General features: G+C 44.6%; 1 protein-coding gene across 5 annotated transcripts in view; it reads left to right on the forward strand.

Annotated features, from left to right (window-relative positions):
* LOC147895670 (alpha,alpha-trehalose-phosphate synthase [UDP-forming] 1-like) overlaps positions 1-17,411 on the forward strand; it is a 149,546-nt gene that overhangs the window by 82,351 nt on the left and 49,784 nt on the right. For all 5 annotated transcript variants that reach the window (XM_087382169.1, XM_087382168.1, XM_087382173.1 and 2 more), the window contains 2 exons: positions 7,458-7,546; positions 15,197-15,245. In XM_087382169.1, coding sequence (XP_087238295.1) covers positions 7,458-7,546; positions 15,197-15,245 — 138 coding nt within the window. The remainder of the gene's footprint in view (positions 1-7,457; positions 7,547-15,196; positions 15,246-17,411) is intronic.

Consider the following 17,411-nt stretch of genomic DNA (forward strand, 5'->3'; position numbering starts at 1 on the left):
TATGGTGGGGCATGACTCTCCATCAAAACCTTTGGCCTCAATTGCTTTGTGACACGAAGTCTGCCATGCATCATGAGAAATTCATCCTTAAGCATATAGTGCTCATGTCGGTTGCCCTCAACCACTTGATCAAATCATCATCATTGGCATACCGATCCGTCATGGCATCAAGTTCACTGTGGCAGGCAATGGTGACAGCTGAAACTTGCGGTTTCTTTGATAGTGCATTAGGGCTGCACTTCCTAGAAAGTGTATCTACAATGACATTCTTCTTGCCAAGCACATGCACAATTTGAAAATGAAACATCGAAAGGAAGTTTGCCCGCCTCATGTGCTTTTTTGACAGCTTTCTCCGAGTGAGAAAGTACCTCAAGGATGGTGATCCGTCTAGACGTAAAAATCAGCACCTAAGAGGTAATGGTTCCAAGTAGAAAGAGCATGTATGACAGCTGCCATCTCTTTCTCATATATCCCAAAAATCATCTCAGCATCGGTGAGCACTCTGCTTTCATACGCAACCACTCTATTGTCTTGCATAAGTACTCCTCCTATGCTGTTCCCGCATGCATCACACTGGACAGCAAAGGGCTTGCGTAAGTTTGGCAAGATTATGACAGGATTGGAGCATAGCTTCTCCTTAAGCTCTTCGAAAGCTGCAATTTCCTTAGTACCCCATCTGAAAGACATTCCTTTCTTTTGTAGGGCATGCAGAGGCGATGCTATTTCAGCAAAATAGCGGATAAACCGCTTGTAGTACAAGTATAAGCCAAGAAAGCTCCGTACTTCATGGATGTTTTTCAATGGTGGCCAATTCCGTATGGCTTCCACTTTGGCATGATCCATCCTGACTCCTTCCTTGGATATTATGTGTCCCAAAAAGTGGATTTCATGCATGAAAAATTCACTCTTCTCGGCATTAACCAGCAACTTATGCTTCCCGAGCTTTGCAAAAACAATTGCCAAGTGCTCTTTTGCTCAACCTTATTCTTAGAGAACATTATGATGTCATCAAAGATTGTCCCGATAAAAGCTCTGTGCTCTCTGAAGATTCTGTCCATCATCCGATTGAAGGTGGCAGGTGCATTTGTCAACCCAATCCGCATCACAAGAAATTCATACAAGCCAAATGTGGTCCTAAAAGCTGTCTTGTGCACATCCTCAGGTCGTATCCTAATCTGATGGTAGCCACTCTTCAAATCTATGCAGCTGAACATTGTAGACCCCTCTAATGTATCCAAGATATCATCAATCCTGGGTATCAGGAATCTGTTCTTAATGGTTATCGTATTCAGAGCCCTATAATCTATGCACATCCTCCACGAGCCATCCTTCTTTTGCACAAGCAAGACCGGGGAACAATAGGGCGAGGAGCTGGTCTCAATTATCCCCTTCTCTAGGAGATCCTTTACGTGATTCATTATCTCCTCCTGTTGGGCTGCACTAACCCTACAAGGAGGCTTGTTTGGTGGGATGCTACCTGGAATTACATCTATGGCATGGTCATCATGGCGTTCTGGGGGTAATTCCTGTGGTAGGGAGTCAAAAAAACATTCGCGAAACTGAAAAGGGAAATCTGTCCTCTCTTTATCCAGCTTAGAAAGATTAGAATTATCTTCAGCTTGCTGTTTTTTAGTTGCAAAAACCAAGTACGCAGAAAGATGCTTTTTCATTACATTTGAAATGGCTGAAGCCGATACAACTGGAATGGATTCTCCCTTCAATTTAGCATCCAAAACATGAGTCTTCCCCCGGTGAGTCAAAGTTGGAGTTCTGTTTCTAGCATCCAAAAGTGCTCCCTTCCTGTGGTGCCAAGGTATACCCAACAAAACATCACACCTATTCAGTGGCATAATGTAGAACTACTTAGTGTCCATGTAGCTCTGAATGTGCATGCGGAGCTTCCCAATGATCGGTGTAACTGACTCATTGTGCCCTGGGCAAGCCATATCTGCGTCACATAGTGGCCCCATCTCTTCCACCCTTATGTCCAATTTTCCAGCCAGCTCTGGTGATATAAAATTGGCTCTCGTGTCTAGATCAAAGAAGAAGAGGGTGGTTTAGTCACGGATTTTACCCCACGCTTTGCATAACTCCATGGCATCCACATCCTGTATAGCTCTAGTGACGTCTGGCATAAGACCAGGAGTAGGTTTGGGCTTCTTACCCTGCTGGTCATCCCTCTTTTCTCCCTTGTTCTCTCCAGGACCCTCGGACCAAGGCTTTTCTCTCCGACTCCTTGGTCTGACTAGCCGGTATGTATGGCAGCCCTTGTTGGGGCCTGACATGTCAGAGATAGAGTGGACACGGGTGGTGCGCTTGCAGATCCTCATGCTCTCACGGATGATCCGGGGGAAACCGTCTGTACCACATCACACCATTCAGGCCGAGTTTGGTGCTTCTCCACTCCAGCTAGATGCAGCCTTTCATACCATCACATATCTACACCGGGTTAGATCATATGGGGACTGCACATCAGGGAGACAGAGGTTGCCATGGTTGGCTCTCGATTCCTCCACGAGGTTGGCAGCGAAGGGAGACGAGCGATGCTGGTATGCACGGACTCACAGATGGTTTGTGAGACTAGGGTTCCACATTGATAGGATACCTCCTTTCAGTACAATTTAGATGCCCCTCCGGTACTCCCACTCACCATCCCGATTGGGCCACATACCAACCAGGTCATTCGAGAGGATCTCCTGCAGCTACACACCTTTAGGACCTGGTTGGGAGCCGAGGGAGCTTCCAGTGAAGCTGAGTTTCTACAAAGATTACTATCTTCGCATTTCGGAGGAGAGATTCATCACACCACCTGGGTACACTGAGCTTCGTATGCCTCACTCACTACGGATCTTCATCGGACAGTTTCGGGTATCATCACACCGCCTCCGCATAGAGAGCGGCAGTGCAGAGGGGATTCCTAGGGAGCATCGCTTATGCATATTGTGCGACTGTCAGGAGGTTGAGTCGGAGGAGCATTTTATTTTCAGGTGCCTAGTGTACTACGAGATCCGAGGTCGCTACCACTGCCTCTTCAGAGACGGCTCCGGGCTCCTTTCCAGATTCCTCGCCTACCCAGATCAGAGATGCCTCGCAGCCTTCATTCACGAGGGAGTCCGACATAGAGAGTACTTACTCAGGCGACGGGGCTTGGCCACATCATCAGACACCTATCAAAGCACGATCACAGAGTTCTTTCCATCGAGTGACATTGATCGTCCAGTCTCTAGCCGTAGACGTGACAGAGACCCCGACCCGATGATCGCATCACGACACACGAGACATCGAGGGGACACACAGATCACTCTGGGAAACCTCCCATCATTGTTTAGACCCGGGATACGTCTCACGGGAGTCACGGTGGCTTTGGTCTTGCGTCGAGCCTTGTCTAGGAGATCGAGACGCACGGCGCCCCTTGACGGGCACCAATGTCCCATCACCGGCTATGCACTAGCCAGGGCGACATGACATACGGAGGATTCCGCTCTGCTCCAGTCCTTTTCTTTTCATTGTTACATCCAGATGTATTTGATTATGTATGATCAGACTTAGGATTCAGCACGGGTGATGATGCTCGTTTCAGTAGCTCCACCCTTACTGTGATTTGTATCAGGTTTTCTTTTAGTCTCATAGACCCATCGGTCTTCCGAAGAATCTAATAAAATTTCTTTCTTTCTTTCTTTATTTCTCTCTCATCCGACGAGGGAAACTCTCTCTTCTTGTGTGGGCATTCATGCTTGGTGGCCCTCTTCCTTGCATATGAAACATTTGTTGGCATCATAGAGGCCCTTCTTCTCTTCCTCTAACAACATCTTTCGAGGCTATCCTCGCCTCTGTCCTGCAACAAATCTAGACTTGACGGGCTGTTCAAATCTCCTGAAATGTTTATGGCCTCCCTGCTTGCTGCCCCTAAACCTTTGTGAGTCCTGGTGGCTGCCCTTGAAGCCCGAAGTCTTCTCCTACAAGAGGGCATAAGCTGTCGTGGCATTTTCTATCGGTTCGGACATACTTTGGTTTTGGTGCAACCCACAATAATATTTCTCGACTGTTCGGACAGCTCCACATGCTTGTAAGAACTCACGGGCAGCTAGGCTTCCCAAAACTTTTCATTGTACTCTTTGAGGTTCTTACAGTTCGTGGCATCCAGCTTATGCCATGCTATCATTATATCCACTTCAAAAGTGGTGGTGAGCCAAGCAGATGAGAAAACTTGCTTGAACTCAACCCAATTGTTAGGGGCTTTATTTTGCAAGAGCAAATTGGTCCACCATTGAAGTGCATTGCCCTTGAGGAATGTGGCTGCCTTCCTGACCTTTGATGACTCCGTGAAGTTCCTACCGGCATACACAGCATCAAATTGTTGTACAAAAGTCAATGCTTTCAGCCAATCTGTGTCCCATTGAATGTCTCCAATTTTACAGCAGCCCCACCCTTTTTGTTTTCAATTTGCCCTTGGGTGTAATGTTGTCATACACAGGTGGCTGCAAATAAGGTGGTGGCATCATCTGGCCTAAACTCTGTACATTACTGCCAACTCCCATAGCTGGATTGACCATTCCAAGTCCTATTCCCTGCATCTGTGGCATATTCATGGAACCACTCACCATCCCTGGCATCCCCATCTGCATTCCAGCCTGCATCCCTATGTTTGCATACATTATGTTGGCATTTGCAGCCGACATTCCCCACATCATTTGTTGCTGGAAATTTTGCATTCATGGTTGAAGACTTTCCAAGTATGTGCCAGGCATATTGAGCCCTTTTGTGGGCTGTCCCACCACCGCTTGGAAGACTGACCATTCCAAGTCCTATTCCCTGCATCTGTGGCATATTCATGGAACCACTCATCATCCCTGGCATCCCCATCTGCATTCCGTCCTGCATCCCTATGTTTGCATACATTATGTTGGCATTTGCAGCCGACATTCCCCACATCATTTGTTGCTGGAAATTTTGCATTCGTGGTTGAAGACTTTCCAAGTATGTGCCAGGCATATTGAGCCCTTTTGTGGGCTGTCCCACCACCGCTTGGAAGACTGACCCTCCTCCAAAATATCCAGGATGCATCATGGGCTGAGGGAGGACTTGCTGTCCTTGATTGACTGAATGAAAGTTATTGGCATTACCCGCGACAGGTGTGAGTGTGGGCATCTTTGGTGGCTGTCCACTGAAAGATACATGCCTGTGTGTCTTCTTATGCTTCTTCTGCTTCTTCTGAGCTGAAGGCTTTCTTCACCCAACACTACCAGGGATGATCCCGGCAATGGAACCATTGAAACCAACCTTCAGTAAACTAAAGGGTAGTAAACCGTAACTAGCTCAGCATCCATGTCATTTTCAGCCACATTGCATATCTTTCAACCACTTCATTAAGTACAAAATCCCTTAGAAACAACTTTGAAAAATAAACTAGAGCCCCTGCTAAATGAACCAAACATGAGACACCACACTGGCCCCAAATACCTTGGCGCCCCTTTTGGTATTTATTTAATTCTTCAAAAGTGGAATTCTACTTTACAACAAGGGCAAACCCTTATACTAGCCTGCTTGCATTTTCCACTACCTAAGCCAACACTTCTGTGCCTACATCCAATTCTAGTGCACCAGTATCCAAATGCCAGGGTCAAAACTAAGGCATTTCTCAACAATTGTGACTCTTGAGTGTGACAAGGCATCAATGCCAATCCCCAGAAGTGCTCAAATAGCCTCAAGGCTTGAAAATGCAACACACTGTCCCTCTGGCACCAACCAGGCATACCCTCTGTGACTGGATATCTATCTACAGCCTGTAGTGCCCATAAAGAACTCCAAACAATGAAATGCAAAGCAACAAGCTTCCAAGATAGCAAAAGCAAACCAAAAGGAAGTCAGAATATCCATAACCGCTGTCCATGGAAGAGGGGCAAGCTCTTTCCTGCACCTATCCTCTGCCCATGCCCCTAGGGGTGTAGAAATGATTCCCAGCCAAGAGAAAAGAAAGAGATAATGAGAGAGACAGATTTTGGGAGCTGAGAATAGAAAGAAGAGTAAGGATCACGGGTGTAGAGGTGAGAAACAGAAGGAAAAGGCTAAAACATCAGCAACAGGGCCTCCAAAGATGCACCAACAACTCGTACAGGTTCTAGAAACACCATTGGGGTGCATGCCACTTGCAGAATCACCATACAACAACAAAACGGGCTTGGGACTGCATGCCAAGAGTTCTAGAGTAGGGAAGGGGCCTTGAGATGCATGCCCAAGGAGCCCGTGCTGCAGTAGCAACGTTGAAGTCATCCGTACATCAGCATTAAAGTCCCGTATAGCAGCGCGCAAAGGTATGTACAGCTAGCCTTGGAAAGCGTGCCAGCAACTTGTCTTGCAAAACAAAGCCATACACCTGTGCAAACACCTCGAGATCAGCGCCTACAGTCCATACAGCCGCACAAAATGCCTTGGAGTGCGTGAAGCAGCAATAAATGTGGGGGGAGGCGATCTTGAAATGCGTGTCTTCTTCCAACCTTCCAAAAACGTCAAATGTACCATCCCGTATGCCTTAGCTTGGAAAGAGAGGAAGGGTAGGTGGGTTTGCATGAGGGGCTGCCACGTGGCCCCCTCATTAATGCTCTAACCCACCAAAACCAATGAAACATTGGTTTGCCACTCACATTAAAATCCTAACCCTTCTAACCAATGAAACATTGGTTTCTCTTGGGCCTAACCTTTAGAACCCTCAACCCCTAGCATTTGGGCCTAGTGGGTGCACTGAAAATTGGACTAGGGACTTCTAGCAAGTGGGTGCTTCATCTAGGCCAATCGCCTCGGCCAAAATATCCACGGGTGTAGCCACGGGTTTAGAAGCACATGAAATTCACGTCCCCGTGACATCTAGTAATGCATAGTTGCATTTGAGCTTGCTCTCGCGGTTTTCATTCATACTTAATGAAGTAATTTTCTCGAAAAAAAAAAGTAATGCATAGTTGCAAATAGGAGGTCCACTCATTCTATATGGTTGAGATGGATTGGGAAACTTGGGACAATTTTGTGTTGGATACATAATTTTTTGGGGCATGCTATTTGTAAAATAGATGGTGTTGGAGGAAATATAAAGAGCCAATGTGAGTTCTACTTTAATGGTTGTGTCACTTAATGCAAGCGTTAAGAAAAGAGAATCAGCTCATTATAAATTGCTCATTGTGTTTTATTGTCTTTGAACTCATCGATCGTTATGATATGCCATTTGCAAAACAAGAAGATGTGAGGAAATGTCAATCTTAAATGTGTCACTTAATGCAAGTATTGAGAAAAGGGACTAAGGTCTTTATATACTGCTAAGATTGAATTTGTCATATCTGACATTTTTTTGGTTAACATTGTTTTTAATTGTCTTTGAATTTTCATGGCATGCTATTTTCAAAACAAGAAGATGTGAGGAAATGTCAATCTTAAATTTTAAAAGTCTTGTCCTTTTATTTGGCACTCAGATCAACGTCTTACAAGCCAAGTGCATGAGATTGTGGGTCGAATCAATGGTCGTTTTGGAACCTTAGTAACTGTTCCTATTCATCACCTTGTAAGTAAATGCAGTTTTCTTTTTGGTTTTAGTACAACTATTTCCATCGCTCAATGCTTGGATAACTATTTCCATTGATCCCATATTTGTGATTACATTGTTTAAGCACGAGATCTGATCCTCGGGGCCCGTGCTAAGTATAAGAATCTTCGCACATTTTGACCTTCAAAGAAGAAATAACGGATTTGCAAAATTGCAATTATGTAAGCTTGTTGCGCATTGAACCTACATTGTCAACACAATTAACTTAGGAATTTCAGTAAGTAAAATTTAAAGAAAATAACATTACAATGCATCACCTCAATCAAACCATCAGAGGGTAGGGTTTAGAAAGAGGATAGAACACCAGATGGGGTGTGAAATTGGATGAATCCTTTGTGTATTTATATCTTTCATAATTGAAATAGGAGAGGATTCCTACATAGGAATTAATAGATCTATGGAGGACTTTGGAGGAAATTTCTCCAAATATCTTTCATAATTGAAATAGGAGAGGATTCCTACATAGGAATTAATAGATCTATGGAGGACTTTGGAGGAAATTTCTCCAAATTGTATGGAAACCAAAATATGAAGCTTTGAAGCTCAAAACATTGCCAAATGAGATTCTCCACCAAAACACATAGAATTTGCAAAACGATCTAAATTCTAGCAAGAAGATTTCTCTTGTCTTTGCATAACACCCAAACTACTAGTGGCCTATAGTCAACAATTGATACCAAGAGCAGTCAATGTTTAGAATAGCTTTGATTTCCAAGATGCTGACAGTTTATGTGCTGTCAGTTACATCACAACCTTCTTCATCCTTTGATAAAGTGGCAAAAGACCATCTGACAAGTGATAACTTCCTTTTGTCAGCTCATCCTTCCCATTTGAAAGATCTATAGAGCCTGATGAATTTGAAGACTAGTAGGGGAGGGCACCAACATGAGAGGGGAGGGCACCAACATGAGAGGGGAATGCAGTGATTGAGCACTAGTTTCCTTTTTGCCAAATTTGCTTGACCCTTCACTGGGATGATTTTTGTTGAGGAGCGTGACACATATTTGAGATTTGGAGAATCACTTGTGCTGGCAATGGACACCATGGAACACAACAAATGCTCAACGTTTACCGTTCTAAGCCCCAAGAGCACAGTTTATTAAGGTATCTTATGACATAGAAATCTCAAAATTGACAATAGTTTTGGTTTCTTCTCCCCACTTCCTTCTGTTTCAGATATCCTCCTCCCTTTCTTCTCTAGCCCCACTTGTGGGAGGAGGCTCATTCGGAAGCTTCGCCTATTTTAAGAGGGCTGTTGGTAGGGTGACCTTTGGTTTGACAAGAGGGGCTTTCATGATAGCTTTTGACTCACATTTCTGTCAAAATCCGGCTCTCACTTAGTTGATTGAGAGCTTAGTGTGGGACATCCGAAGTAGATCGGTACACATCGTTGTCCTCACCTACACATGCAACTACATGTAGAAGTTGTCTCAAGAGTGTATCCACCTCATCTATATGGAGACTATCTAGACATTGTGCACTACCTTGATTTGGTCTTCTTTCTTGGTAGCATTGGCTTTATGAGTGAGAACATGGAGATGATGCATTGCATCCCTCCTACGTTGCAACTCTTTGCTTCTCTTCTCAAGGGATACGCTTTGGCTGCCTGACTAAAGACTACCCCTAGTTCTTAGATTATAAACACCATCTTGGACATCATCTTCGCCCTTTAGGAGGTTATGGAGTGGGCATAGCATCAAGAGTAGCCTCACACAGTCTTCCTTTTGGGCTTTGAGAATGCTAAAGACCATGTGGATTGGAGCTTCTTAGATAGTACAATGCATGAGATGTGCTTCTTGGCATAGTGGATCAGAGGAGTTGCTGCGCTCTACTTTGTTGGTCACATGGGCGAGGATTATTAAATACAAACATTCATGGACTCTCCTAGCCATAGGCTCCGTCGTCTAGTTCTCGATAAAAGCTTTGGTTACCTCGTAGATGACCCACTTTGGAACCTTATGGGACTCTCCCCTGAACCATCGTATCTACAATTTGGACTCTACTTGAATGCCATGTGTCCCAATGAGGACCTAACCTTTACCCTCTTTGGATCTTCACTTGCACTCCTTAATTAATGCCTATACGTAGGGATACCCCAAGGACCATCCTTTATTGATTGATGGTAAACCATTCCTAAGAAGGCCCATCCATTAAAGTCTTGCTTAGTAACTGTTGTCGTGCCCTTGTGGTTTCCTTCTTACCATAATCAACACCAACATTCCTATTGTGGTCGGCTCAGCCTTTCCCCAGTATAAGCGATCTCTCTATTTGAGTGAACTACTTGCATTTGGCAAGTACTTGTAGCTTGCCTTATTGTATTGGATGCCTGCCTAAGAGCTCTTGGCTTTTAAGAACAAGCCCCTTACAAGATCCTTTCCACCTTATGGGCTCTCTTGTGGTTGAGCTGTGGGTCACGCTGTATCTTGTAGTATTATGGATAGTTGCCGATGGAGAGTATGCATTGGCCTCTACGTTGAGCATATGAGATGAGACTATACCTGCAACAATTTCATTAGTGGCTTGGAAGAAATTTTTCAAAATTGGTTTCGCGATTGCCATGTGGCAAAATAGATCTAGATACGTGCCATAACGATTTTCGCTCAACTATCAAACGTGCCTGGGATAGTGACTAGGGGAATGGTCATGTAGCTTCTAGTTTGAGGTCATGTGCAGCTCCTAGCTTTCGTTGATAAAAAATGTCCCAATTGATGAGTCCCAAGATGTCTTGGGTGACCTTGACACCCGGATGAGAAGCCTTTTGTTTCCTTGAGGAGGAGACTATAGGTAGCATCTCTTGGCATATCTAGGTTTTCAGTTGTAGCTAGTGATGGTCATTGAACTTAACTTGCGGTCATTTTGTCAGCCATCTAACTCAATGTGTCCTCTTGAGATATGGGCGATGCATTCATGCCTCCAAGTCTCCAACATTGGCTAGCTAGTTGAAAAATTTGAGCGATCCTCTAAGCAACATCTATTGTATCGTGGATAGAGGTATCCATCTGCTAGCCTCTAGGCAGCTTCTTGTGTCGGAGGTATTCCATTGGGTGGATAATCTTTATAGATGGCTACTTGTGGCTGCTCATGGGTATTTATAGTGAAAGCAGAATTTTATTTTATCAATGCTGCACGTGCTTCATGCCTAGGATGCAAGCACGGGTGGAGGGAGAGACACATAAAAGTTTCTCCACCATGAAAAATCCACCACCATCGCTCCAGCATGGTTTTCACACTCTTTTGGCTTTCTCTAGAACTCTTCCACCCCGTCACCTTATCCTCTAGTAGACGTTTTCTTCGATTTTATTTACACGATGCCTTAATCCCCTAGACCATCTAACCACTCTATCCCCAATTAATACATGGTTTACTCCAACCCACATTTAGTTACATATGTACCCCCCAACTCATTCCATTTCTCAGATTTTGAGCACACCTAGAGAGAGAGGTCAGCTCCTACACAGAGGCACACGGGCAATGAGCTTTAGGAGAGGCTAGTTTTTGGAGGCAGCATTCCACTCTGACCATATATTCACTCTACAGGCCGTTATCAAGGAGGCGAGAGATCAAGATTCCAGAAAGTCTATGCTTGCTTTGTAGACTTTCGGAAGGCATCTGACAAAGTCCCACCCGCATGATAAGGAGACTTTAGGAGATGCAAAAACCAGGGGAGATGATCTAGGCAGTGATGAGTCTATATGAGTCAGTCAGAAGGAGAGTACATGCCCCTAGAGGCTTGTCAGATTGGGTTGAGAGGACAATCGGAGTGAAGCAAGGATGCCCTCTCTCACCGACACTCTTGGGCTCTACATTGATGAGATAATGACTTCATTGATTGCCTGGGAGGGGAGGGATCTTTGCTTGCTGACCTGATGATTCAGAAACTGTTGTATGCAGATGACATAGTCCTCATTTCCTCTTCAGCGACAGGCCTATAGAGACACCTAGAGGTCCTAGAGGTGTTATGGAGAGAGCTAGATCTGACAATAAACATTGGCAAGACCAAGGTTATGATCTTTAACACCTTGCGAGCAGCACTTCATCGACACAGTTTCACTTACAAAGGGGAGCGGGCTGAGGTAGTACATTCATACATCTATGTACGGGCAGTCTTCGCGGGGCATGTTTTCACTACAATGACTCATGCAGCTAGAGCACACCTCACACGAGGGCAGGGAGGCCCTGGCTCGACTAGAGCAAAAGCGCTTTCAAGCACACTTCCAAGACCCCTGGACAAAAGGATGGCTCTTTGACACACTTGTGAGCCCGAAAACCGCGTATGCAGCACCCTTCTGGGGGATCAACCTATCGGTGAGTGAATGGCAGAGATTTGAGAGGCTACAGGTGACTTAAGGGGTCCAGGATGATTCAGAGTAAGCCCTCGGTCCCACATCATATCATATAGGTAGAGCTCGTTGTGACACTACAGCTTGATGCCATCTTTCAGACAGTGACATATCTTTGTAGAGTATGGGCCTTGCCTAGTTGGAGGCTGCAGAGGTTGGAGTCATCTAGACGACTAGCTGAGAGTGGGGTTCACACAGCTTGGTACGCACGCATATCTACATGGTTTGACAGCCAAGGTATTCAGATAGACATCCTATGGCGAACCTGTTGCTAATCTGGCATCTTTGGAGGGTAGGATCGTGTTCCCATGCCCTATGTTGACCACTCAGGGTGGACTCCTCTCTTGAGGAGAAGAAATCTGTGGTCATGTGTTGTCTAGGTCTTTGATCAGGTCCCATGGCTGTGCATCTATTTCAGATGACCTGAAACATGAAGAGAGCAGCATCGTGCTGGTCTAGGTAATCAATGACCCAACTCATGTCTAGAAATTGCTGCTTGAACAGGAGATAACATCTTCCTTGGATCTCGAAGTATTGAGGTAACTCGACGACACATGCTCTAACTTTTCCGCTTGCATGTTACATAAATTGCATAGTTGGAAGTCTTGGCGATAGGAGTGTGGCCTTCTTGTCTCAATCTGAAATAACTAAGACAATGCTCAGAGCTGGCCCATGGCTATCTGTACAGCGTGTGAGATGGACATGTGGGTAGCTGACGTGATGACGCTCTAAGCTTTCCCAAGATTGTCCTAAGAGCATGAGACTTAGGATGAGAATCAATAAATTAAAATCTTGAGGAAATGGCCGTCCTAGGAACTAGACAGTGTGTAATGTTCAAAGGACCTTGTCCAAACAACATTTGAGGCTGACGAAGTCCTGTGCAAGAATCTATTTTGCCCTCTTTGTATGCAAGTTGATTCTACCTTAAAAGCAAAGATCCCTATCAGTCATGGGACTAGTCCGCAAGAACCAAAAATACCACACGGGCACCAAGAAGCTGCTGTGTCTGTTTTGTGCCCAACTAGAAGAACAAGCAAGGGTGGGGGCTGAAAGGCTGTTTCTCTATCAAGAGCTGACCAATCTACAAAATTTGTGTGTGGGGGACCCAAAATTATCATCTTCTTCTATAGACATTGCTACACTTTTAATTCTGTAGTACACTGGATACATTGCTCTTTCCTTTGTTTCTCATGTACAAAGCCAACGGATGTCATACTCCTCAAGATGCCTATAGCAGAAGACTTCATTTGCAGTTGATGTGATAAAGTTTAAGCTATACCATGAATGTCCTAAGAGCATGAGAGAGACACATACACTGGTGTGAATCTCAACAAGCACTGATGTCCTACGAGCATGAAAGAGAGACACGAGCACTGATGTGAATCTCAGCAAATGGTCCCTAGGAATACAGCATCATGTGATGCTCAATGGACCTCGTCCAAATGAATAACACATGAATATACCAACAGATCCCATGTACAAAACCAACGGATCCCATACTCCTCAAGATGCCTATAGCAGGAGACTTCATTTGCAGTTGGCATGATAAAGTCTAAGCTATCCCATGAATGTCCTAAGAGCATGAAAGAGAGACATAAGCAGCACTAATGTGAATCTCATCAAGCACTGATGTGAAAGAGCGACACAAGCACTGATGTGAATCTCATCAAATGGTCCCTAGGAATTACATCATCATGTGATGCTCAATGGATCTTGTTCAAACGAATAACAGCTAAAATTTCTCAAGACTTAGAACAACAAAAATCTGAATTTGTACGATTGGATATATTCTAGTCTTACAAAGGTATATTTTTCTATTACCTTAGCAGACATGCAAATTCCAGTGGTGATCAGTTGTTCATCTATATCGAAATATCTTACACGGGTGCAGAAGCCCCAACAGTTAAAATTTCTCAAGACTTCAGAACAACAGAAATCTGGATTTGTATGATTGGATATATTCTAGTCTTACAAAGGTATATAATAACACATGAAAGTGAATAGAGTCCTGTAAGGATGTAGTTTCTCTCCCTGTATGTGGTCGCAGTTCATACAAGAAGCACAGCTCTTTATCTTTTATGGCAAGAACCATTTTGCACTTCATGTGCGTGTGCGTGTGTTGAAGTCTCTCTTTTGCCCAACTAGAAGAATCTCAGTCTTTCTCTAAGGGGGGGTGTTCTTTTTCAAAGGGAAAAATTTTGGGAATATGGATCATAAGTGAGTTTCCGAGACAAATAGAAGAGCCAGTGCCAACAAAAGGGAGACTTGCAAATCCAACAAGGCCCTATTGAAAAATAACTTTTGTAAGGGCATTCTTAAAGTTTATTTCCTGCTTCTGATAGTGTGAAATTCAGGCTCCATATTCAAGATGACCACCTCCATCGAAGAGGGAGAAGCAGAATTATGTTGAAATTCGAAGAGAGGGTAGCTAGCAAAAATAAGGGGACTAGAGGCCTGAAGCAAAAATAAGGGGACTGGAAGTCTGACTAGGGTAAGGAAGGAGGGGGGACGACCATCGGAGCAACAATGTAAGATGAGGAACAATGGACAGTAACCAGAGGAAGTATAGGTAAATCTTCTCAAACAAACAAAGTTTTTCTATGAATTCCACAACCATTAAAACCAATTCAAAACTGCTGCTGCACTATTTGATCATTAATTATGTGTCTGCTGAGAAGGTCTTAAACATCTTTGGGATGAGATCACAGCCTTAAATGCTATGTCAACTTCAAATAGTTTTCACTCTAGGATGTGCAGCTGCTTTGTGTGGTGCTCCTAAAGTGACCTATCCTTGTGCGATAATCCCATACAGAAGCTCCAATTATAACACGTGGAATCTCATGTTTAGAGAAAGATAATAACTGTCCCAATTTGGGGTTCAACATGCAGCTGTTTTTAATGTACCTGCATATCCCTGTCTTGGATGGCTGGATATCTATATATGTGAGATAAGCCTCAAAATACTTCTTACCTTTAGGAGTAGTTGATGTTAATTTAAGGGCTACATCTATGCATGATATGATTAAATGGTTATGGGTCCAGGAAATAATACTTTAGTCATTATCTAGCAACTACAGGCCTAATGGAACACGTATTTATTAGGAATTCAGTTTCTTTTACGAAACTCGTTTTATGTGTTGCTCCTCTGGACTTAATTGAGGGAAATAATGGCAAGTTTTCATTCCTTTCTGGTGAATGCCCTAATGAAAAGCACCTTAATTTTTGGGAGTTGTATAATTTACAACTTTTTGTTGTCATTGGGTTGCAGGATCGGTCACTGGACTTTCACAGACTTTGTGCTCTTTATGCGGTCACAGGTATGTAATGCTTTCCTTGCTTGTCAAACATATTTTCCTTTTAGTTTGTGTTATTATTTGGCTTAAAGTAGCTCAGCGATTTTTTCCCTCTTATAAAGTAAAGAATTTAAAAGGGCATCCATCCGTGTGAGATATGTCATTGCCCATCTAGTTCCTATGCTTACTTCATTGACTAAGGTCTATCCCAGGTATGACTGGATGGCCATTTTTTGTCTGGGTGAGAATATTATTTGCCTCTAGCTTACTCTACAGAGGCATTGCAAATGGCAACGCGTTAAAGAGGATGCGCAGATATCTGGTGCACAAGTGCGATCGAGGGTGGTAAGTTTTTTGTTTAGGGTTGCACCTAGGTTATGTTGTCCTCTCATATCGTATTTCCATCTTCCTTGTGACCGATCCCTAGAAAATTTTCCTCTAGCTTACTCTTTACAGAGGCACTACACATGGAACATCTTAAAGGGGATGGGCAGATCTCTGGTGCATAAGTGCTGTTTTCTGGCAATCAAGGATGGTGAGTGTTGTCTTTAAGGTCGCACGTACGCTCTAAGGGTTTGTTCCACATGACCATTCCCTAGAAAATTGTTCGGTGAAGGCAACGAGACAATGGTAGACTCATTCAAGCTTTTTTGAGGATACTCCACGGCTAGAGGATTGTGGCATTCTCTTTGGGTTAATACAATATGGTACGATCATTGACTTTCAGCTGACAACCCACATATGCAACAATTTTCTTGTTGCTCATGTTGTAGCCTGTTGGCAACAGCATGCTAAAATCAATTGTAGCCCATATGAGCTCAAAGTATAGCTTTTGTTTGAGAAGTGGGAGACAGTTTTCCTAGCAATGAGCAAGATCCACCGTATCACAATTCACACCAGCTCACATCAATCGCCAGGGGGACTGGCATATAATGGAATCAGCTGAGCATAACTAGCACTCTACGTGACATGAGGGTTGTTGAATCTGAGGGATTTTCGCTCATGTTTTCCCCTGCTCTTCAGCAGCTCATAGAGAGTCATTGCCAAGCGATAGATTTCAAGAACCTTGCAGGCATGCTGCACTTACAGCCTGGTTCTTACATTGCACGAGTTGTAGAGACCCAAGATGGCCTCTGTAGTAGAAGCCTGCCCAAATCTCATAACATGCGATCACATGACATGAGCGCACATACCAGCAGTTTCTTCCCATGATTGTGTGTCTTAAGCTGGTCCCATAGACCATATTTCAGTCTCTCAAGGGCAATAAAATTTACAGGGAGACCTTATTGCAGTAGATCAAACAGCAGGAGGTGACAGTGCCACAGGAGACAGATCTAGCACAGTGAGCCTCAGGATACAGTGGGGCAGAGGAGGAGGAGATAGCCAACATGAGGGCAGCATGGATCAGTGGGAAGAGACGGCGCAGAGTGGTGCAATCACCATGCACAATGTAGAGGCTGACCATAGCACGCACAATAGAGGTCCAGCAGCCATTGTTGCTCTACTTAGAGGAGTCTACTTAGAGGAGACTGTCAGCCATTGTTGCTCTACTTAGAGGAGTTTACTTAGAGGAGTCTACTTAGAGGAGAGGAGTCTACTTAGAGGAGACTGTCCGAGCCGAGGTGTCACTCTTGATATGGCCCATTGGATATAGAGATCACGCCCCCACCAACAATGAGAGATGGCTTGACAGATGTAGATACGAGACATCTTTCTGTCTCATCAGAGAGCTTCAGCCCATAATGGCTTGTTTGAGTTACTTTCTTGATTGTACTTGTCTCATAGGCCCGCAAGGCCTTCTGGGGATGTTAATACAACTCTCTCTTTGCCACCCTGCTCCTCTCCGCCACCCTGCTCCACTCCGCCATGCAGCTCTCCGCCTAGCCCTGCTCCTCTCCACCACCATGCTCCTCCTCTCCGCCATGCTGTTCCCCTCAGCCCGCCTAGCTGGCCTAGCTCCCTCAGCCTTCAGCCTGCCTAGCTCCCTCCACTAGCCCGCCTAGCTCCCTCCTTGATTCTGCTCCTATCCTAGCTCCCTCCATAGCCTGTCTCGTGCTGTTCCAGGGCTCCCTAGCCCATTGCAGGACCTCCATAGGCTGCTCGCAGCTCCATCCATAGCGGGGCCTTCACAAAGGGCCATGCCTGCTGCGGGACCTCCATAGGGCCGACAAGCTGATTGTGGGACACCTA

The sequence above is a fragment of the Dipteris shenzhenensis genome, chromosome 12 (genome assembly GCF_047967505.1).
Source record: "Dipteris shenzhenensis isolate YYH24624 ecotype China chromosome 12, Dip_SZ_1.0, whole genome shotgun sequence".
In the NCBI taxonomy this organism is placed as follows: Eukaryota; Viridiplantae; Streptophyta; class Polypodiopsida; order Gleicheniales; family Dipteridaceae; genus Dipteris; species Dipteris shenzhenensis.